A 22,876-nucleotide genomic window follows, 5' to 3' on the forward strand; every position below is an offset into this window, starting at 1 on the left:
TTGTATTTTTTTTTTTAATGTAATTTTATGTCAACAGTTTAGCTGATTTGTCTCTTTCTGTTGTTATTTTTTCTGCATATATGTTTGTTTGTCTCTTCAACTAAATGAATAGGGGAGCCCAAACCAATCTGCCAACCGACATTCGTTAGCAGGGTATGTTTCAGACACTTGCCTTCCTTCCTTTTAAACTTGTGGGTATGAAGTTTTGATTTGTTTGTCTCTTTTTGCTCGTAGCTCTGCTCTAGTCAGTAGAGAGGAATCCCCGTTACCCTTGGTTAATGAAAAGCTGGAGAAAATAAAGACTCAGCGGAGATCTTCCTACCAACGCCCTGAGAGAACCGCTCACTTCCAGCTAAGCATGCTACAGGTAAACATATGTTATATAAGGTTCTTGCAGCACCTATATTAAGCGATCACAACTGAACAGCTACAGCAGACAGGAAATATTTAAGTCAAAAGTAAAAATATTTATGCGTTTTTAGGTGTCAAACACTGGAGACAACATGGTGGAGTGCCAGCTCGAAACTCACAGTAACAAGATGGTCACGTTCAAGTTTGATATTGAGGAAGATGCACCTGAAGATATAGCCGATTACATGGTTAGAATTTCAGACTCATGAATTTAATTATTGAGCATTAAATTTAAAAAAAAACAAAAACAAAGATTAGTCTCCTTGCTTCTTAAAGCAAAACAAATTTACTGCTGCTCCCAAGTGGCACAACAGAAAAGATGTATGCTATCCTTCCCATCCAGCCAATTTTGCATTCTTGGTTCACGGCCATCTGCGGTCAGGAGCCAAGGGAGCAAAATTGGCTAGGTTCTCACAGTGGGATGGATGGCAAACACCATCTCCCCTGTCAGTCATGGCAACATTTAGCCAGTCGTAGGGATTTGTTGCTCATGTATGTAGAAATGGTAGATGGCATGTTCCTCTCAGTGTGTTATGCTGCCCTTGCATGATGCTGTGAATGTTTAGGATGTTCACTCTCACTGGTTAGGAGCTGTCATATGATAGGGGAGAGTTGGCTGATGGGAACAAGTTGGCAGGTGTCCAAATTAGGGGAGAAAATGGTGGGGGGGAATGTTTCACTAATGAAAATGTGTTGTCATCTTTTTTTTTTTTTTTTATAGGTGGAAGAGGACTTTGTCCTTGAATCAGAGAAAGAAAAATTTGTAGAGGATTTGAGGGCTATAGTGAAGAAAGCCCAGGAGATCCTTAGCACTCAGTCGAAGGTCTGGCTGCTCTTTATTATGCATGGAATCCACTCGTACTAAATATATTGTTAGTTAGTTACAGTTACATGTATATAGCGCTTTTCTAGACACTCAAAGTGCTTTACATAGTTGGGGGGAAGAGAAGAATCTCCTCAAACACCACTAGTGTGTAGCATCCACCTGGATGATGCGATGGCAGCTATAGTGCGCCAGAACGCCCACCACACACCAGCTATTAGTGGAGAGGAGAGAGTGATGAGATGGGGATTATTAGGAGGTACACAATGTATTTTCCACCCAAGCTGTTATTTTACATCAGAAGTTATGTTTTGTATTATAGTTAGTGCTATAGCAGGAGTGTCCAAACTATTTACACAGGACCATATGTAGAAAGGCAATGACATTTTAATTAGGTTTGTTTAGGATAAATTCCAGATTCACTGCAAAACTCCTCCCCGTCTCTCTCTCTCTCTCTCTCTCTCTCTCTCTCTCTCTCTCTCTTTCGCACAGACTGGATCCATGGAGCAGCTACATGTAACCACACCATCAAGTTCAACAGGTGAGTGTATTGAGAAGCTTTCATTTATATAAGGTGAATGTTACACCTTCTAACCTACATTCATTTAATTAACTCCCAAGAGACAATGGTGTGGTCAGACTCTCATTCCTTACCCTACATAATTTCTTGTTTTATTAATTTTTTTTTATAACGATATAGTAGTTACTGAATAATACGTTTTAAGGTGAAAAACTAAATAATAAGCTGGTACATAAAGTCCTCTTTGGCACTCAGTGGCAGGTTATAATTTAAAAAATTGCTGCGTTGTTTTTGCTGCTCCTATTTGTCATTTTGTCCATCACTAGACTCTGCGCCTCAGTCTTCTCCAGTGGGTCGCTGGCGATTTTTCATCAACCAGACCATTCGTCATCGTGACTCTCAGTCCAACCGTGAAGCCTCCACGCCTTCACCAGCAGGGGAGAGCCAGGGCCAGATTGAGCGAGGTACTCTGTACCAGCAATATTCATTCTTGTACTGGATTTGAGTTATTTTTATAGAGCAAGAATTAGAATTACAACTGGCATGTACGATTTCAATCATTTACTTAAGCCGGTTTTACAGTGTGCGATTCCAGTGGTCTTTTACGATCGTTACTTGTCACACTGTTTGAGACATGCTTTAACAGATTGTGTGATAACATTCTTTATGTCAGATCAAAAGATAAAGTTAGTTATTACATTGTGCCATGCTGGGTGCACAGTGACGAATCACAGGTTTGTAGCTGGAAAGCATAAAAATACTTTCACGTTGTCATAATAGTGAAATAAATTCTATGATCGGAGCATTTGCATACTAATTAGCTAGCTACACACCTGAAAGCTGTAATTCATCCTCTGTTTCTTTCCATGTGATGTCCCTTTTTTGTCCTGTCATGGTGCTTTAAAGTTTTGAATATTCTATATAGCTGCATAAATATGACCTAAAACATCATCAGAAGTCCTAAAAGTAGACAAAGAGAACTCAATTAAACAAATAAGACAAAAATATTATACTTGGTCATTTATTTATTGAGGAAAATGATCCGATATTACATATCTTTGAGAGGTAAAAGTATGTGAACCTCTAGGATTAGCAGTTAATTTAAAGGTGAAGCTAAAGTCAGGTGATTTCAGTCAATGGGATGATAATCAGGTGTGAGTAAGTGAGCGCCCTGTTTTAATTAAAGAACAGGGATCTATCAAAATCTGATCTTCACAACACTTGTTTGTGGAAGTGTATCATGGCATGAACAAAGGAGATTTCTGACGACCTCAGAAAAAGAGTTGTTGATGCTCATCAGGCTGGAAAAGTTTACAAAACCATTTCTAAAGAGTTTGGACTCCACCAATCCACAGTCAGACAGATTGTGTACAAATGGAGGAAATGCAAGACCATTGTTACCTTCCTCAGGAGTGGAGACCAACAAAGATCACTCCAAGATCAGGACGTGTAATATTCTGTGAGGGCACAAAGGAACCAGGGTAACTTCTAAACAACTATAGACCTCGCTCACATTGGCTAATGTTAATGTTCATGAGTCCAGCATCAGGAGAACACTGGACAACAATGGTGTGCAAGGCAGGGTTACAAGGAGAAAGCCACTGCTCTACAAAAAGAACATTGCTGCCCATCTGCAGTTTGCTAAAGATCACGTGGACAAGGCAGAAGTCTATTGCAAAAATGTTTTGTGGAGAGATGAGACCAAAATCGAACTTTGGGTTTAAATTGGAAGTGCTATATTTGGAGAAAGAAAAACACAGCATTCCAGCATAAGAACCTTATCCCATCTGTAATCCCATGCTGGTGGTAGTATCATGGTTTGGGCCAGTTTTACAGCATCTGGTTCAGGACGACTCGCCATCCTTGATGAAGCAATGAATTCTGAAGTATTCCAGCAAATACTAACGGAAAATGTCAGGACATCAGTCCATGAACTTAATCTGAAGAGAAAGTGGGTCATGCAGTAAGACAACGACCCCAAGCACACAAGTCGTTCTACCAAAGAACGGTTAAAGAAGAATAAAGTTAATGTTTTAGAATGGTCTGGACCGTAATCCAATAGAAATGTTGTGGAAGAACCTGAAGCAAGCAGTTCATGTGAGGAAACCCACCAACATCCCAGAGTTGAAGCTGTTCTGTACTGAGGAACGGGATAAAACTCCTCCAAACCGATGTGCAGGACTGATCGACAGTTACCAGAAACGTTTAGTTGCAATGATTGCTGCACAAGAGGGTTACACCAGACACTGAAAGCAAAGGTTCACATACATTGCCACTCACATATATAATATTGGCCCATTTTCCTCGATAAATAATTGACCAAGTATAATTTTTTTGTCTCATTTGTTTAACTGGGTTCTCTTTGTCTGCATTTGGGACTGTTTTAGGTCATATATATGCAGGCATCTAGAAACTTCTAAAGGGTTCACACACTTTGAAGAACCACTGTAAGTGTGATGAGATATTCTGTCTGCTGCTGCAATTCGCCAAACCGCTCTTCTTTTAAATCCCATATGCTTTGTGTACATTTTGCCTTTGCCATTACCATGTTTGTGGTTGTCCTGTGTGTTTTGTGTAATGATATGCCGTCCTCCTATTGATGGATTTGAGTGTCGTAGCAACAGTCTCACACTGAGATTTTCAGCAAAATTTTCTGATTTTGCCAGAACTCTGCACTAAATGGCCTGACAGAAAGCATGTCACATTATACTTTCTAAAACCACCAATCTGAACTCACAACCAAAGATTATCCTTTGCAATGCACAATTGTACCTGCAACGGCAAAATTGGGCCAAATATCATACAGTGTAAATCCGGCTTTAGCTTGGTGCTTTTCTGCCAAGATTTTACTTACTGTAGCCAAGATATGTTTAATATTAATTGCCTTAATACTATTTATGACCTTTTCTCCTGATTTGCCATAGCTTCAGACCATGAGGATTCACAGCAGTCAGACTCTCTGTCTGGACTACATTTTTCTCCATGTTCCTCACTTTCAATGTCCTCTGTTCCTCCCTCCACTGTGTCTGTCAAAGACTCAAGCCCTGCTGTCCCTATTCCTGGTACCACCGCCTTGGACTCCACGAGCTCTCTTCCCCCAGTACTTCACATGTCCACAGGAGATGCAGTCATTCAAGACGAAGCAGCTATTACGCTGCCAGGTTCGGGGAAAGGGTTTGCAACTACTATTCAAGCCACAGTCCCCAACCAGACCTCTTCTATTCATGTTACAGCCTTTCCTGTGGCTGATCATGTCCATACCTTGGCATCTAGCAAGGATATGAGCATGGGTTCCAATTTTGGCCTTGGGTCCGAAGATGCTTCTGCTATAGGGCACAGCATGCCTGAAGATCAAATGTCACACTCTGGCAGTTTGGCTCAGAGCACCCTGTCATCTTGCATGTTAAATCATGGGGAACAAGTGCAGCAACTGCAGCAGTTACCCCAAGTGCCATCAATGCAGAAACCTGAGATACTCCAGCAAGGCAATCTGCAATCTCAATCACTCACAGAAGCCTATTCAGTACAGACTAAGCCAATGGCGACAGTGTCCCAGTACATAGCCCATGACAAACTTTCTTCAGCTGTAGAGCAAGATACACAGCCCTGTCAAGCTGAGCATCCAGCATCTCATTTCCATCCAATGCAACAGTCGATTCTACAGCAAATCCCATACCAACAGGGACAGTCGGAAATTCCACTGGAATCACTAGGCCAGCAGAGTGTCCATTTACAGTCACATGCCAGTCTGGATCAGATGCAGCTGCATGGTGTAGTGCAGAAGCAGGCAGTTCCACCGCCGCAGTATGAACAAGACACCGTGCTGAACCCTAAAGCGCTGGCCATACAATCTCAGCAAAAATTAGAAACACAAGAACCCTTACTGGCTCAGACTTCAATCTCAAATCAGGTCCCTCCTGAGGAAACGCAACCAAAGCTAGAGCAGGTGCTTCAGCCTGCATCCCTGCTTGTGCAGAAGCAGCTCTCTATCCAGCAGTTGGAATCAGAGCTCTCCACAGGACAGGTCACTGCCACAGATGACACTTTCAGCCAGTCTGCTCCTTTGCACCCATTGTCTGATGCCTCTCTCCCTCCTCTCTCACTCTCGGAGACAGCTCTGCCAGCTCTGGCTCACGTGCTCTCCCCTTCTCCCGCCCAGCCTTCTTCAGTAGCTGAGTCGGACAGTGAGGGCCCCCCAAAAATTGAGTTTGTTGACAACCGTATCAAAACACTCGATGAGAAGCTAAGGAATCTGCTTTATCAGGAGCACAGTGGCAGCGGGGCAACCATCTCCACCCACACTCCTGACCTGACCTCCTCCTCCGCTACAGCTGCCACATCAGCCAGGGGAGAGGAGTCATCCGAGTCTCACACATTGCCACCCTCCACCTTCCCACTTCCTCCGGCCTGCTCTTCAGACACTTCTCCACATTCCTCCTCCTGCACCACTTCCTCCACCACCTCTCGTTCTTCCTCCACCTCATCAGACAGAGAGAGGGAGAGAACAGGAGAAGATTGCGTCACCCAGAGTGCTCCAACCCCCTCCACTGCTGTAGAGCACCAACCTGCCTCATCCTTCTCCTCCACTTCCCTACCCTGCTCCCTCCTTTCCCCTCCACAGGAGACTGTGCCTGGACCTATATCTCCACCCAGTGAATCTACAGTCCTTGTAAGTCCGGTCTGGATTAAAAAATAAATAAATAAACAGCCTGGCCTGGTTTTGGCTGCCAACTGATGTTAAACTAAATATAAACAACAAATGCCGTAATTGTTTTGTTGATTCATACCAGTGACTATATTATGGGTGGATGTCATAACAGGGGTGAAAAAGTGAAGCATACATGTGGTTGTAGTGCAGTTTTTAATCCCACTCATTCCCATGTAAGTGAATGGAGAAGGAGCCAAACTATGCACAAATTATTTTAGGAATAGTGTTCTACCATTTTAACAATGTCAGTTGACTTTTCTTTTGGTCAGTTGATATTTGCCCTAATATTTTTACATGCAATAAGTGAGTTTTGTTTGATGACAAGATTGACAGTTTTGGACATGACAGTTAAGCCTCAAACCTGAAGCTCTGGACAGTTTTGTAGCAAAACCATGCCTTTTTCTGTGCATGTGTATGATACTGAAGGAAATCGCAGATCCCTTTTGCTTTGATGCGCATTTTTATTGGCCACATCTGTAATTTGGGTTTCAAAACCACATAATGGTAGACGATAGAGCCACGTTGTCCACCCATATATATATATATATATATATATATATCATAGTCTGTATTATATGCATGTATACATTCCAACATTGTATTTCTGACATCACCATGTCTCCCTCTTCTACCCCCATCCTGTATACCCAGGCTGTCCCCTCCCCCTCTGACAGTGCCGCCGTAGATGTCCTCCAGCCTTCCTTGTCCCAGCAGTCCCTTGCACCAGCAGCCGGACAGCAGCAGCAGCAGCAAAATGCAGGAGGTGGATATTTTGGCCTAAACCTGACTTGTCCTAGTATCAGAAATCCTGTTAGCAAGAAATCCTGGACTCGCAAATTCAAAAGCTGGGCGTGCAAACTGCGCCACTCCACCAGCTTGTTCAAGAAGCCCAGAGTCCAGAAAGGTAGCGTCTGTACAGAGTGCAAGTGAGAGCGAGTGAGGGGTGTGGGTGGGCTCCGACATTAAATGAATGTGTAGATAACATAGCATATGATTCTTGACCCCTTACCTTGCTAGATAGGTATTGTCTTATAAAATAATTAATAATTATCCTAATAATCCTAATGACTGTCTAGGATGTGATGTGATTGTTGCTGTTCCTGGTCGCACTGATACCACTAAATTATTTTAATATCCACGACATGGTAAAAATGATGTAAAAGATTTTCAGCCTGTGGAGATACTGCCTTGTACCTTTTCAAATTTACCCTGCTACCAACACACCTAATCTGGCTTCTCAGCTAAATGTCAAGTTCTTCATGAGCTGGATCATGTCTTTGAATATGTACAGGGCAGTGGTTCCCCAGCCTATAGGTCATAACTCCTCTTTTATAGAAGTAAGCTTTGTTTTTGTTTGTTTTTGAATAGCTAGTTTTTAAGTTTGTGTATATTGAATTTATGTTGTAGCTTCTTTTAATTTGTTTGCATGGGTTACCCAGGGGTAAGAACAGTGGAGTTAAGGAAAGAAGGGAATGTAGGAGGTGGGAGAAGATCCAGATGGAGCCAGCCCTAAATGTGAGCATCTGGCCTAGTTTTTCTATTGCAGTAAAGCCAAGTTCAGCCCACCTGATCCTGCCCCTCACTTGCCTGCACAGTAAGGCTACCCATCTCACAGGTTCCACTATTGCCCTACATCTAAGCACACTTGCTGATCAGAACTGGGTGGGCCAGACATTTTAAAGTTTACATCTGTATATAAGTTTTGCTTTGCACTGTCCTTAACCAGTACCTAAGCAAAACCTTAACGTAACAGCAGCAGGTGCAAACTTTAGAAGTATGAGTATCATTGGCCCAGTAAGTGAAATCATTGTGGTACAAGTTGCATTTCATTCAAGTCCATTATGTAGCTAAGCATTGTTTAATCTATTCTGTGGTGTAAAGAAGAATTATATTAATAATTACATTGAAATTTTTATATTTGCTGTGGTTCACTTTGAGTAATTCAGTTTCCATTAACATGGTTCTTTTGGGATACTTTGCCTTTGCGTGCCTGGTTTAAGACATGCCTGTAAGGTCAATAACACGTGGTGACATAGGGGATCACATCAGCTATATGCCCCTCTTACAGCTTGCCAGCTAGTCACTTTAATGCATTGTTTTTGTTTTTGTTTTGATAAGGCGGCTAGCTAATTACCCCACTTTTTTTGTGCCAAGTTTTTGCAAATCTTTCATGACTGTGGTATTGAGTCTCCTAGCTGCATTTAAAACTTTCTAATGGTAAATCTTGTATGAGCTTGTGGTTTAGTCTTCCAGTTCATTGGCAACAGGGCCCTGTTTTTTCTCTGCCTGAGACGGATCACAGTGCCTGTCCATTTGTCTGAAGATGTCCATGCTAGGAATGCAGCTTGATGAGGTTTTTTTTTCCTCCTCAATTTGGTCACCTGCCATTTCCCACCTACGAGCCAGCTTCCCTCTATCATACACCAGCAATTGTCATGGAGAGCGAAGGCTAACACGTGTTTCTTTTTCAATGCCAACCATTAAAAAAAAATTGCTGCCCATGCTGCATCACAGAGCACACACTCAGAGGAAAGCACTATCTGCCCTCTTCTGCCCATACATTAACTCACAAACACCTGGGTGTCTGAGTTAATTGGGTAGTGTCACTGAGCTTGACAGGGGAGGGAGAGAGAGCGTATACCATCCCTCCCACCCAGATAAAATAGCCGATTTTGCTTTCTTGGACTCCCAGCCACGCATGGCTGTGGCATCCTGGGGATTTGAACTCCAGACCTCCTGACGATAGAGTGAAAGTTTTTCTTTTGCGCCACTCAGGAACTGATACGTGCATTTTGCCAGTTCAGGTGGTCCACTCTCTAAAGGCATGTGGCATTTGTCAGAAAACTCATTAGATATGGAATAAGGTGCCATGGCAGAGGTTAAGAAGCCAGCAGATGGATTAATCCTTTGCCCTCTAGGAGAGGAGCAAGCCAGTCAAGGTCCCACCTCTTCCTCCTCCTTTCTAAGAGGTTTGGCAAGGGGAACCACCCATTAAGGGCATTTGATGCTTACTGCATGATGTGAGCTCCATCTTAGGAGACAAAGTCCAGTATCTCCAAGTTCATCTCTCAGTGGCCACTCCAGAGTACCCTCCCCACAACTTTAACACACTGCTAAGACTGCACAGTACAAGACTGATGATTCCTTTTTCCATCCTGCAGCTAAATGGGCTGAATGTAATCTCCCATTTATTTGCATTTTTTTTTTTTTAATAGTCCCCATCTGAGGCTTACTCTTTCCTCTTTACAGGGGTATTATTCTGCCCCCTTAGCTATAGCTGTGGCAGACATGAATATATACGGTATGTCCCATATTACCTGTGTTAAAAGTAACCGCTGAAGGGGAGATGGTGTTTATGGAGGGTATGTAGCTGAAAATGACCCCCTGCATCACTACGTGTGATGAGCCTTTACAGGTAGAAATAGGTGTCTTCAGCCAGATATGTGCAGATTTAATATCCCACACTTTCTGTGTTGTACCTTGTACCTCTCTTTCAAGCTACGGCGTTTATTTGCATACCCTGATGTTTCTTAGTTGCTGGTGCCTTAAATTCTGTAATAAACCGATTCCCCAATTAAAGCAAAAGAGCATGTACACATTATACACTCAGTGGCCAGTTATTAGGTATACTTTAGATACAGCCATTGGCAATTTGAGCAAGTGCACCAACTATTAGTGGCAGTAGACCCTTTACTGATCTGCACAATGTGTCAGTCCATCAGAAGAGAGAGCCAGCTAGTGGCTCCATCTCCTTGTCCATCTCCTTGTCCATCAGAAGACCACTGCTGATCAGATATTATTTGCGTGGTGGGCCATAATCAGCACATCAGTGATACTGACACTGTGTAGTACTGGTATGAAACACTGTATACACTAACAGGCCACTCAATTAAACTTATCTACCTACCTATGCCTGACTTGATTATCCATCATATTGGTACCGCTAGAGACTGCAGCTTTGTCTCCAAAGGATCCTTGTCCCCACAGATCCTCCTGTAGCTTATATTTATTTTGGTGGACTGTTCTCTAACCAGCAGTGTTTAAAAATCCCATCAACACCGCTGTACCTGACCATGCACGTACCACATACCAGCACCATACACAATACCAGGTCTTTTTTTTTTTTTCAAATTACTTGTTTTTATCCCGTCAGATATTTTTTTTTTTTTCCAAATTAGTCCCAAATAAAGTGCTACAGTTGTTATACCTAACAAAATGGCAACTGAGTGTTGTCTGAAGTTTGCTAAAAATGATTTAAGGCCTGTATTTTATTACTGATATTTTTGAATCGTTATCAGAGCATCCTGTTCTTTGCTGCCTGGGTAGGCTTTTGTTTTTTGTTTTTTTTTTGTATACAGGTCCCTTACATACATATGAATATAATATAGGATAAACATTATTAGAGCTTTTTCTGTTGTGAATACTCTGTGTATTAATATATGTCATATACAGTATGTTCAGAATATGTATGTGTGTATATGTGATACTGTGTCAAGTAAATAATTAAGGGGCAGTTCATGGAGATAAATCGGTATGATGCAGAATATACACACAGCCAACATGCTATGGATCTGTACTGTTTATAGACATCACACAATACATCCAGTGCTATTTACAGCTGCTATCAGTGTGTGTGTGTGGCTGGGATGGGAGGAGAAGGGATGCATAGTTCTCTTGATGTTCATAACATACTGCTTAACATGAATCTCATACACTGATTTCTATTTGAGCATTTTATACTTCACAACGCACCCTCTCAGCATGACATACTGTATAAGGTCAATATTCATGTAGCAATGTACTGTATGTAAAGTACGATATAGTACAACCCCAATTCTGAAAAAGTTGGGACAGTATGGAAAATGCTGATGCTAAGCTCCGCCGACTTCCCTGGGCTCGGTCTCATCTGAGATGGACAGTAGCACAGTGGAATCGTGTTTTGTGGTCTGACGAGTCGACATTTAAAATAGTTTTTGGACAAAACAGCCGTCGTGTTCTCCGGGCCAAAGCGGAAAAGCACCATCCAAGCTGTTATCAGCATCAGGTCCAAAAGCCAGTGTCTGTCATGGTATGTGGGTGTGTCAGTGACAATGGCATGGGTACCTTGCACACCTGTGAGGGCAGAATTAATGCAGAAAGATATGTACACATTTTGTAGCAACATATGCTGCCATCCAGAGCAGGACAACGTTAAACCACATTACAAGCGCATGGTCGTGTAAGCAGAGAGTGCAGGTGCGAGCATGGCCTGCCTGCAGTCCTGACCTTTCTCCCACTGAGAATGTGTGGTGCATTATGAAGCGTAAAATAAGGCAACGAAGGTCCTGTACAGTTGTGCAGCTGAAGAAATGCATAATGGATGAATGGGGGGAAAACTCCATTTGCTCCACTAAACTAAACCGATGGTGTCTTCACTCAGCGTCCAGACGCTTAATGTGTTATTAAAAGAAAAGGTGATGTTACACAGTGGTAAACAAATCAAATAATGTGTTAATAATGTATTTTCAATATAGTACTGAGTGAATTGAATTTTCAAATGACTCTTTTTGGGGTTGTTGTTTGTTTTTTGCATTTTCCATACTGTCCCAACTGTTTTGGAATTGGAGTTGTAATTTTCACTGAAAAAGATATGCAATGATGTAATGTAGGTTGCAATATTGTTGGCCATGCCTGAGCAATGCATTTATAGCTCAGACATGCATGGTAGTGTGTTTTTCCCAGGTCTCATGCTGAAAGTTTGTGTTAAAATTCCCTAATTATTTACATACATGTATATGTGTGTTGTGTTGTTTATGGGATTTTATGTATTTGTCCTGGTCAGTTGTTTTGTATGTGGTTTTTACTTGTTTGTTTGTGTGAGAGAGAGAGAGATCTGTGGTTTTCCTGATTTTCTGTCATCTGCGAGAGTTGGTCTTATTCTTATCTTTTCATATTCTCTGTTTCTGTTCTGGGCAGATGAGAATTCTAGCAGTCGGGGAGTGAATGAAGACGGACAGACTCCCTCAAATTCCCAGCCATGTTTGCACAGAGGACGTTTCCAGGTGCAGACTCTCTGCTCATTAATTTACACACAACTGAGAGCCACAATAGTCACATTAAGCCAACTCCTTTCCATTTTTATTGGTTTGCCAGAGAAAAATAACAAGTTGTCTTTTAAGCCTTTGTTTTGGTATCTCACTGCAGGATACACTTGGTACTGATAAGCTCTTATTTCAATACGCCGAATCTCGTTGGCTGACATTCATGATGTATGCATATGCTCCTCAGCTTTACTAAAGGGCCAGTTCACCCTCTCCATGTCGTTCAAATACCTCATCTCATCTCAGAATGATCTAGCTTGACATATCCACTTTGGGGGCTTGGCTAAACAGTCCACAGTTTGACTTAACAACTTGACCACAAGTCATTAACCTACCTGGGTAATGCCAAGCCTCTTTCCACAGAAGCTGCTTCAACCTAGCCAGTTTTCAGCAAGCTCTTAACCTCAGTTGCTAGTCCCCAAACTACCTAATAGAGAAGCCTTTCCTTCGAGTGTGCCCATATGTCAGCAAGATTTCAGGCATGGACACTCACAGCAGATCACTGTTTTGGGCTGCAACATGTCCAGACTGCACTGGCCTTGCCAGAGTTGGGCAGTATCTATCCCTGAATAGCCTCATACAAGGCTAAATTAATTTGTCCGACTAAGGTTTATCGTTGGGGACGCCAGGTTGTTTGGCAATGGGTGCGGAGGTTTAGAGACTACAGCCAGCACACCCTGGGGAGATCAGCACAAGGACATGTTCAGCGAGGTCCTCGTAGCTATGGCGTGAATTTCCATGGAAGCAGAGGATGAGTCTGAATCTCTGTGAATCAAACACTCAGCATGGATCTGCAGATTGTGTGCAGCTAGACAGCTTTCGCCTAGCTTCCCAGAGAGCAAAGAGGAAATCATCCGATTGTGGGTCTGGCCTTCCCCACAACACTCTCAGTTCCTGAGTCTGGAATGGTGTGTGGAACACCACCCTGGAGCACAACCCTGCAAAGAGAAAGGGAGTCTGTTCTGAGATCGATGATCTCTTCGAGCCACCTTTAAGTCTCAGCACAAGCTCACACCAGTGTTTTGTATGAAATGTGTTCCCCCTAACGCGTCTTGATGATGAGCTGACGGCGCTGTTACTCAGTTTACACAATGTTTACAACATTTGGAAAACATTACAAATACGATAAATGATGCTGTTGGCCAGATAACAGGTTTGCGCTGAGACCTTTTGTGTCAGGCATGTAAAGGTGCTGTTCACACATGAGCCAACAGATGGTGTTCACCTCTGACCAGTGTCGTCTGTGTAGTGCCTCACAAAAGGAGAGAGGTATGGGGCATTGGCATGGCATCACAGTGGGTTTTGCAAACAATGGACAGGGGTCTATCAAAGCCCCAATTCGGGGGAACATAGTTTTGTTTTATTTTTGTTTTTTAAATGTTAAGGGCAGGTCCTTCAGACTTCCAGTTTAGTTGCTTGTACATGAAGTTTCATGAGGGTGGCCTCCCTCAGATTAGACCAGTTTTCTATCAGTTGTATGTTGGCACAGCATCCTTGGAGCCTGGCAGGCTTTTTTGATGCAGAGTTTTGATGGACACCATACTATCCAGGAAGGTTGTCGAATCAGATGTGTCTCTTGGGGTTGGGGAGCCACTCATGAGGGCATGAAAGTGAATGGAGTATGGGACTCACACCTGTGGTCCAACTATATAAATGATTTAAAACGTCCAGTGGTTTTTCTGGCCCTAAAATAGCTTCCCCTTCTTGTGGCTGCATTATGTTCTTATTCAGATGAAGAATACTAAAAGTGGTGGCCTATTTTAACCACCAAGGGGGAAATCGGTCCCATCGTTTGTACGTTCTGGCACACAGTCTGACAGTGTCGGGCAGAGTGAACTTCCTGTCATTGAAAGTGACTTACATGCCTGGGATTCTAAGTCAGGCCTGTCATCAAGGAGCGGTACCTATCACACGACATGAAAACAGCACAGAAAGGTGGTATATCCGATATGGGTTCCCTTTGGGAAGGCCACCAAAGGATTTCCCTTAAAAAAGAATCCTTTGCTTTATTCTCTCATCAATCAGGATGGACCAATGGGGGTGGATGCACTAGCTCCCCCCATGAGCAGAAGTTCTTCTGTACGTATTCCCACCACTTGATGTCATCTCTCAGACTTTGACCAGGGTGAGGAACGGATGTCTATCACTCATGCTAATTTTCCACAGAAGCTGTGCAGGCAGTTTTGGCCCCTCTGCCTGTTGAGAGATCTGTTGTCTCAGTGGGGACATTATACTGAGATTCAGAATGCCACGGCCTCATCAAGTCTCCACAATTAAGGTGTATTTGGCCACAGTCTCTGTTTGCCATGTGGGTTTCAGTGATTGGACAGTGGGTCATCACCCCCTAGTATGCCACTTTATGAATGGAGTCTGTTGTCTCCATCCTGTGTCTCAAATATGCCCACCTTTTGAAACCCTCTGGGAAGGAGATTTCAGAATACTGCCGCTAAAATCATTGCTGTTACTGACAGTGGCCTCAGCAAAAGTGACATTCACATGCTTTTGGTTCACCCAGCATGCACTCGGGTTCTACCAGGGTTACTGCTAAAACTTAACCCAGTTTTTATTCCCAGGGTTTTTGAATAGCCTGTGCTGTGCTAGCATGTATCCTCTACCATTTGCTTCAGAGGAGCAGCAGTGGCTGCATATGCTATAGCCAGTATACATATTGTGCATCTACGGAGACAGGACGATTGGGTTTATGAAGGCTGATCAGCTGTTTGTATCTTGGGCAAAATCTTTCTTGGGTAAGCCTGTCTTAAAAATGTATAAGACAAGGCCCAAATCGAGTGCATCTACATGGACAGGACTGAGGGATTTAGGAAGGCCAAACACCTGTTCATGTCATGGGCAAAACTTTTCTTGGGCAGCTCTATAATAACTCAGCATCTGTCTCAGTGATTCTTGGAGGCTCTTGTGTTGGATCACGCCTTGTGTTTTGTAAGATTTTACTGACCGGATCCCACTTTGCGCTCACCTTGTGTTGATTGTAAGTGTGCCCAAGTGGTGCAGCTTGCAGGTCAGGCCCTGAATTATGGATGTCCAGGAGTTTGGAAGGTTTGAATTATAATTGAAATAAGAGCTTCTGAAGACTGCATAGGAAATGGATCCCATACTAAGATACCTCAATCATGCTGTCAGAAAATTGGAGTTTTATCATTACTGCAGACACTGACTCCATCTTAGAGCTCACCTAAAGAAACATCAGAAAGTGCATGTTCTATTATCGGTATTCATGAGCAGTGTTATTGGATTTTCAAAGCTTTTAGACCTCCAATTTAGACCTTTTAGACCTCCAAGTAAATTGCACAAAGGCAGCCCAAATGTAGACTTATCCAGGATTAAAATACCGTGAACTGTAAAAATGACATGTTTAACCTTTCAGTTGGCAGAAAAAGAGGTGCAGGATGTTTGTTCTTTTTCATCCAGGTGACCCCAGTCACCCAGCCCGAGGACCCAACGCCCACAGCAGAGGTAGCGCCGAACCATAGAAATGTTCCCAAGACTGTGGGGCGCTTTTCCATCATGAAGGCAGAGGAGAAAGAGGAGCAGCTCACCGACAGCTCGCCTGTCTCTCCAGACCTGGAGAAAGATCGGAGGAAGACGAAAGCGAAGGAGGGAGAAAAGGAAGAAAGAGCAATCCCAGTGGGCTACCACCATCCACCACGTAGCCACACACACTCTCCAACAGGAAGCAGTGATGATGAGAGTGAGGTAGAGGACGAGGACCTGAGGAGGGAACTGCAGAAACTAAGAGAAAAGTAAAGCAGGAATTAAAAAATAGCCATATACAGACCTCACATTTCCAGATTAAACTAGAACTCAAGTCGATTATGCACAACAATTACAGACATAGAAATGAATTCACATTGTGAATTTGAGGCATCTAATTTCAGTTTACAGTTTTTACAATTACAGTTTAATTATTTTTTTTTATTTGATTTGAATTTTGATTTGATTGTTTAATATTTTTCCTTTTTATTTAACTATAATAACTTAAGTTGAATGGGTAATTGCTGTGTTTCATTTTTTTTTTCTTGAATTCTGCCATAATTTAGCCATCTTTATCTTTGTCTATATATATATATATATATATATATATATATATATATATATATATATATATATATATATATATATATATATATATATTCATGTACATGAATCCATAGATCTTAATACTTAATATATTCATAACTTGTATTTCATATTATATATTGCTTTCTTTTTTTCACCTCTGCCCTTTCTCTTTTCTTGGTTCTCTCACCCTTCCACAGACATATCAAGGAGGTGGTGTCACTCCAGGCACAGCAGAAGCAAGAACTACAGGAGCTCTACAGGCAACTGCGCAGTCTGAAAGATTGCTTTCAGCCCCCTTCGACCCCTGCAACATCACTGGCCATTTCCCCCCGCAGACCCCGCCCCTCCAAACCCAAACCCCGGCCTCGTCCTCATTCCCACACTGACAACAACGGAGTCACACACCAAGGTGCTGACCCTCTCTTTTTGAAAGGAAATGGTTCATGAGCAGCACACAGGCTTAAAATAATCCCACTTAGGTGGAGAAAATTCATAAGCAGTTTGTTGGATAAAGGAATTCTTATGAGAAGTATATCGACTACTTGAGTTTTGTTTAGAACGTTTAAGTGAGGTATATGCCCTGATTAACCTAAAATGTGTATAAACTCTCAGGTTCTCTCCAGCAATCCAGCAGTTACTCCAGTGAAGAGCCAAACAGACTACAGTCTTGCTGCAAACCTGAAAAAACGGCTTCACTGACTTCTAAGACGGGTATGAAACAAACAGAAATCACTGTAACCCCAAAAGGATTCTTAGCTCAGTGCTTAGTAGAGGTAGCACGACTGCTATTTTTTACTAGTTGATCAATCATTTACAAAAATAGCCAACTAGAGTTCATTGTCACAGAGCATGGATTTTATTTCAATTTGATTTAGCATTAAAAGACAACAAAATAACCACTGAAGGAACTCCTCCATGAGCGATTCTGTGTATGCCTCTCCACATGTTGTGGTATCAGTGTTAATGGTTCGTTAAAGTAAAGAAAACAATTTAAAAAACAACAATAATACAACCCCAATTCCAAAAAAGTTGGGACGCTGTGTAAACTGTAAACAAAAACAGAATGCAATATTTTGCAAATCTCAAACCCATATGATATTCACAATAGAACATAGAAAACCTATCAAATGTTTAAACTGAGGAAGTGGACCATTTTAAGGGAAAAATAAGGTGAATTTGATGGCCACAACACATCTCAAAAAAGTTGGGACGGGGCAACAAAATGCCGGAAAGGTAAGTGTTACTAAAAAGAAACAGCTGGAGGAACATTTTGAAATGAGGTTAATTGGCAGCAGGTCAGTTACATGATTGGGTATAAAAAGAGTATTTTAGAGAGGCAGAGTCTCTCAGAAGTGAAGAAGGGATGGAATCTGAATGGAAGCGTATGTTACTCTAAAATCTGTGTATACCTTTCAGCATTGATGGTGTATTTCCAGATGTGCAAGCTGCCCATTCCATAGGCACTAATGCACCCCATACCATCGGAGATGCAGGCTTTTGAACTGAGCGCTGATAAAAAGCCAGCTGGTCCCTCTCCTCTTTAGTCCTCTTTAGTTTAGCGGATGCGGCGTCCATGGTTTCCAAAAAGAATTTCAAATTCCGATTCATCTGACCACAGAACAGTTTTCCACTTTGCCTCGGTCCATTTTAAATGAGCTTTGGTCCAGAGAAGACGGCGGCGTTTCTGGATCATGTTCACATGTGTCGTCTTCTTTGCATGATAAAGCTTTATCCAGTATTTGTGGATGGCACGTTCTGAGTTCTGGAGGTGTTTCTGAGCCCATGCAGTGATTTCCATTACAGAATCAGGCCTGTCTTTAATGCAGTGCCGCTTGAGGGCCCGAAGATCACGGGCATGCGATATTGATTTTCACCCTCGTCTCTTGCGCTCAGAGATTTCTCCAGATTCTCTGAATCTTCTGATGATATTATGTACTGTAGATGATGAGATATTCATCGTCATCGCAATTTTACGTTGAGGAACATTATTCTGAAATTGTTCCACGAATTGTAGACGCAGTTTTGCGCAGATTTGCGAACCTCTGCCAAGCTTTACTTCTGAAAGACTCTGCCTCTCTAAGATACTCCTTTTATACCCAGTCATGTTACTGACCTGTTCCCAATTAACCTCCAGCATTTTACACAACGTCCCAACTTTTTGGAATTGGTGTTGTAATCATTTTTTTAAAACACTTTTCCCAGTGTAGTCTTGTGCAGTTGACTATAGAATTGGCTTCATCTAGTTTGAATTTAGTTCAGACTAACATAACATTACTTAAGTACATTTATCTGTTTTCTTCACCATACTGTCATGTGAAAAAATAAGTACACCCCATGGAAATTGTTGGCTTTTCTGTTGGCATTATCCTGTTAAATGATCCACTTTTGGTTCAACTTCAACCTTCAGACAGACGGCCTCACATTATCTTCAAGTAGTCTTTGATATGATGCAAAATTCAGAGTTGAATCAATGAATGCAAGCTGTCCAGTCCCTGAGGCAGCGAAGCAACCCCAAACCATAACACTTCCACCACCGTGCTTCACAGTTGGTTTGAGGTGCTTCTCCTAAAAATCTGTCTTTGGTCTGTGCCAAACATGTCTGCTGTTACTGTGGACAAACAACTCCATCTTTGACTCGTCAGTCCAGAGCACATTATTCCAAAAAGGCCTGGTCTTTGCCTATATGCTGATTGGTAAACTGTAGTCTTGCAATGGCTTTTTCTTGCCACGCCTCCCATGCAGGTCAAATTTGTGCAATCTCTTTCTGATTGTAGAAGCATGCAAAAAAGTTGCGAGACTTTTTAGCGGATCCTGTGATGAAATTTTGGGGTTCTTGGAGACTTCTTTTTGCATCAGTTGGTCTGCTCTTGGGTTGAATTCACTGAGACGGTCGTTTGAAATCTCTGCCATTTGTAGATGATTCTCCTTACAGTGGAATGATGCATTTCAAATAATTTGGAGATCTTTTTAAATCCCTTGCCAGACTCGTAGGCATCCACAACCTTTTTTCTGAAGGCCTTGGAGAACTCTGTAGATCTTGTCATGATGACACCACGCACCTCAATAGCAAATGGAACACCAGACACTAGATATGAGAGATGAGAGGGGTGTAAATAAGACCGGTTCCACTTGCATTATCTATGCAGGTTCTTATCACCAGCACCCAATCTTGAACACCTGATTCTAATTTTATGGATTTGAAGTTGTGATCATTGTATGGGGTGTACTTACTTTTTCCATGATCTGTGACTGATCTGTTTTCTGTTGATTTTTAAATTGTGAAAATTACTACAAAATGTCAATTTGATAGTGTATCGGCTTCATTAAGAGTACTGTTTCAAAGAGGATCAAATGTTTGCTTGTCCAAATATGTAAAAAAAAAAAAAAACACAAAAAAAACTAGTTGACATCTCACCACAGCAGTGATTAGTGATTCAGTCGATTATCTATGCAACCGCTAGTGCTTAGTATATCTTAGCAATGCCATGATGATGCAATGTCTGTCTACAATCCCTCAGCCCAAGGTGTATCCAATAAAGACACCACCTTCACAGACAAACTCCACAAACTTGTAGATGATTGGACAAAGGAGGCCATTGAACCTGCCATCTCCAAGCCTTCGCTCAATCAGCTCAAGCAGATTCAGCAAGCGCAGGATTTAGGTGGCTGGAACCAGCTCACTGAGGTAATGCATCTACCCAAATGCAACTATATGACCTGTCAGTGTATAATAGCAGTACTAGCTGTTATACACAGTAGCAATACTATTTCTTATGGATCTCTATTCTTTTTATATTTCTGTAGTCTACGTTGGGTTTTTTTTCCCAGTTTAACCGCTTCCTGCTTTTAAAACATAAAATAGAGCTTTCTAAAATATTACACTTAGCAGGTCAGATTCCGAGTTAGTGTTATGTCAGTATTTACACAGGGGGAAAAGGAAAAAATCAGGGATAGAAAATGCAGATAAGCAGAAGTCAAATGTAATAAGACGTAGTAAACGCAAGTGAAAACTAATACAGTGACTAATATAATGATAGTAGATTAATGATATATTGCTGCATAAATAATCACATTTTTATGTATCATATAATAAAGAAATTGTCATGTGTGCGCACAAAATTTTGTCTAATACTTTTCATTCAATTTTTGGAGTTAATTAATAAAATCGTGCCAATGTTTGTTTTAACTCATTGTGCCCTCCTGTAAAATGTACCCACACTTTGAAGGATAAGCTGACCAAGCATTCAGCTGCTACACTTACAGCTCGAACATTAGGGATACACAAGTAAAATACGGGCTTTACCCCCCTTTTTAAGCTTTTATTTGATATGTACACGAAAGTAAAACCTTGCTACCATAAACTCTTCCAAAACCCAAAGTGTATTATACAAAAAAAACGTCTAATCCAGTGAGCACCTTCAACCGGTCGAGCTGCATAATCCTTGATGGAACGACAAAACATCATGGCGGAGGAGATAAAGATGAGGATGAGCCAAGCCAAACAAGCTAGGTACTACAATTGCAGTAGAAAAAATGCGCAGTTTCAAACGGGTAACCTGGTTTAGATTAAAACCCGCCCTCTCTCCAGTTCCTCTAACAAGTTCTCGGGCAAGCTGGCACCCGAGTGGGAGGGGCCAGCTGAAATAAAAAGTAAGACCGGGCCAATAAATTACACTGTGTGTTGGAGCAACCCACCTAGAACCGATGTATTTAATGTGGTAAATCTGTGGAGGGGGGAATCTATGTAGCGTGGCCACATAAAGGGGAATATTAATAAAGCTGTGTATTGTCTAAATTACCTATATAAGTCAGCTGTGATTTGTAGAATTATTTTCCCTATGGTTGTATTGCCCGGACATGTGATTGTGTTCCCGATTACTCTCGCGAGAGTTCGCCAGCCAACCATGAAGGGAATTCCCATGATGTCATTGGATCAGCTGAACAACTTTCCTTCCTATAAAGCAAGCCGGCTTACCGGCGGGAAGGGGAGAAACGAAAAAAGCTCCAAATACTCCTTTTGGGGATTTTTCAGGCGATCACTTTTCCGCCGGTAACTCCCCTCTGAATACAGGCCTTTTTCATTCGCACTGTCTGAATAAATTTCGAGCTCTGTTAGAATTTTCCTGCATTTTAGACATATAATAAAGTGTCCATTCAAATTCTCTGCTTTTAACTGGGGCAGTTTGAAGGTGCAGTAGTCTGTTTTTTTTAAATCATTCCTTATTTGTACAAATAACCTGGAAGATATGTGGAGCATGATTTAAAAAAACAATTGACTGTCATGGTATTACCCACCTATCTGTTAGAGACTTAATCCTGAAAAAAAATTACTAATCTTACCTAATGCACCTTATCGTAAGTCTTGGACACATATTTCCTAATCCTTTTACTAAATGAACTCAGTTCCTTGATGTAGAAAAGGCTGATTGTAAGCCCTTGTGAGTAGTAGCTGTACGTCAGGGAATGACGTACAATGCTTATAGTCTTTACTTTTGTGCCTTGTATTTAAAATATTATGATATTGATATTTTGTTTACGTCTGTCGTCAGGCTTCACCTGCAGCGTGGTTCCCTACGACTTCCCTGAACCCCAGGACTGCTCATGTATCAGCCAGCAACAGCAACACAGGAGGCCACGCCCCTCCAGCCTGCACTCAGCCCTCCATCCCTCCTGTATCACAGCAGAGCCTCCAGTCCTTTCAGCCGCTTCAGTATGGCCAGCCCAGCGTACCAGTCTCTAGTGTACCCACCTCTCTGACAGCCCACTCCACTACTTCTACATCCATGCCAGCCCCACCAACCACAATCGCCTCCACCTCCACAACCTCAGTCTACTCTTGCTCCTCCTCCTCCACAAATGCGTGATGCTTCTTCTCCATTAGGACAACAGTACGAAAGGATGAGCCAGGAGAGGAAATATTCCCACTTTGAGAATGTGAAAGCCAAACATGAATTCTTCTGGGTGTGCACATATATTTAAAAAAAATAATAATAATAAATTAAGGAACTTTTGGACATTAAGTTATCTTGTTCTTTTTTTTCTTTTCTCTTTTTTTTTTTTTTACTTAACAACAATTCTAGTAAAAGGACTATTTGAATTTTTTTTTTTTTTTTTTAAGTGCAATTAGTAACCAAGATTTGAATTCATCCTTCTGCATCATCGTAACGTGTGTCTGTATAGCCTAACGAGATATTTTTTGAGACGGATACTAATCAGAAAGTTGCCATTTTAAGAGAGTAGAGCACAAGACGTCT

General features: G+C 41.9%; 1 protein-coding gene across 1 annotated transcript in view; it reads left to right on the forward strand.

Moving 5' to 3' along the window:
• Window positions 1-22,486, forward strand: part of si:dkey-151g10.3 (uncharacterized) — a 49,032-nt gene extending 26,546 nt beyond the window's left edge. The window contains exons 10-23 of the mRNA XM_053643556.1: window positions 113-153; window positions 235-367; window positions 483-599; window positions 1,133-1,234; window positions 1,727-1,775; window positions 2,081-2,218; window positions 4,679-6,423; window positions 7,114-7,366; window positions 12,259-12,503; window positions 15,972-16,303; window positions 16,820-17,031; window positions 17,235-17,333; window positions 20,141-20,307; window positions 22,172-22,486. Coding sequence (XP_053499531.1) covers window positions 113-153; window positions 235-367; window positions 483-599; window positions 1,133-1,234; window positions 1,727-1,775; window positions 2,081-2,218; window positions 4,679-6,423; window positions 7,114-7,366; window positions 12,259-12,503; window positions 15,972-16,303; window positions 16,820-17,031; window positions 17,235-17,333; window positions 20,141-20,307; window positions 22,172-22,486 — 3,948 coding nt within the window. The remainder of the gene's footprint in view (window positions 1-112; window positions 154-234; window positions 368-482; window positions 600-1,132; window positions 1,235-1,726; window positions 1,776-2,080; window positions 2,219-4,678; window positions 6,424-7,113; window positions 7,367-12,258; window positions 12,504-15,971; window positions 16,304-16,819; window positions 17,032-17,234; window positions 17,334-20,140; window positions 20,308-22,171) is intronic.
• The last annotated feature ends 390 nt before the right edge of the window (window positions 22,487-22,876 follow it).

Source organism: Ictalurus furcatus, chromosome 15 (genome assembly GCF_023375685.1).
Source record: "Ictalurus furcatus strain D&B chromosome 15, Billie_1.0, whole genome shotgun sequence".
NCBI lineage: Eukaryota > Metazoa > Chordata > Actinopteri > Siluriformes > Ictaluridae > Ictalurus > Ictalurus furcatus.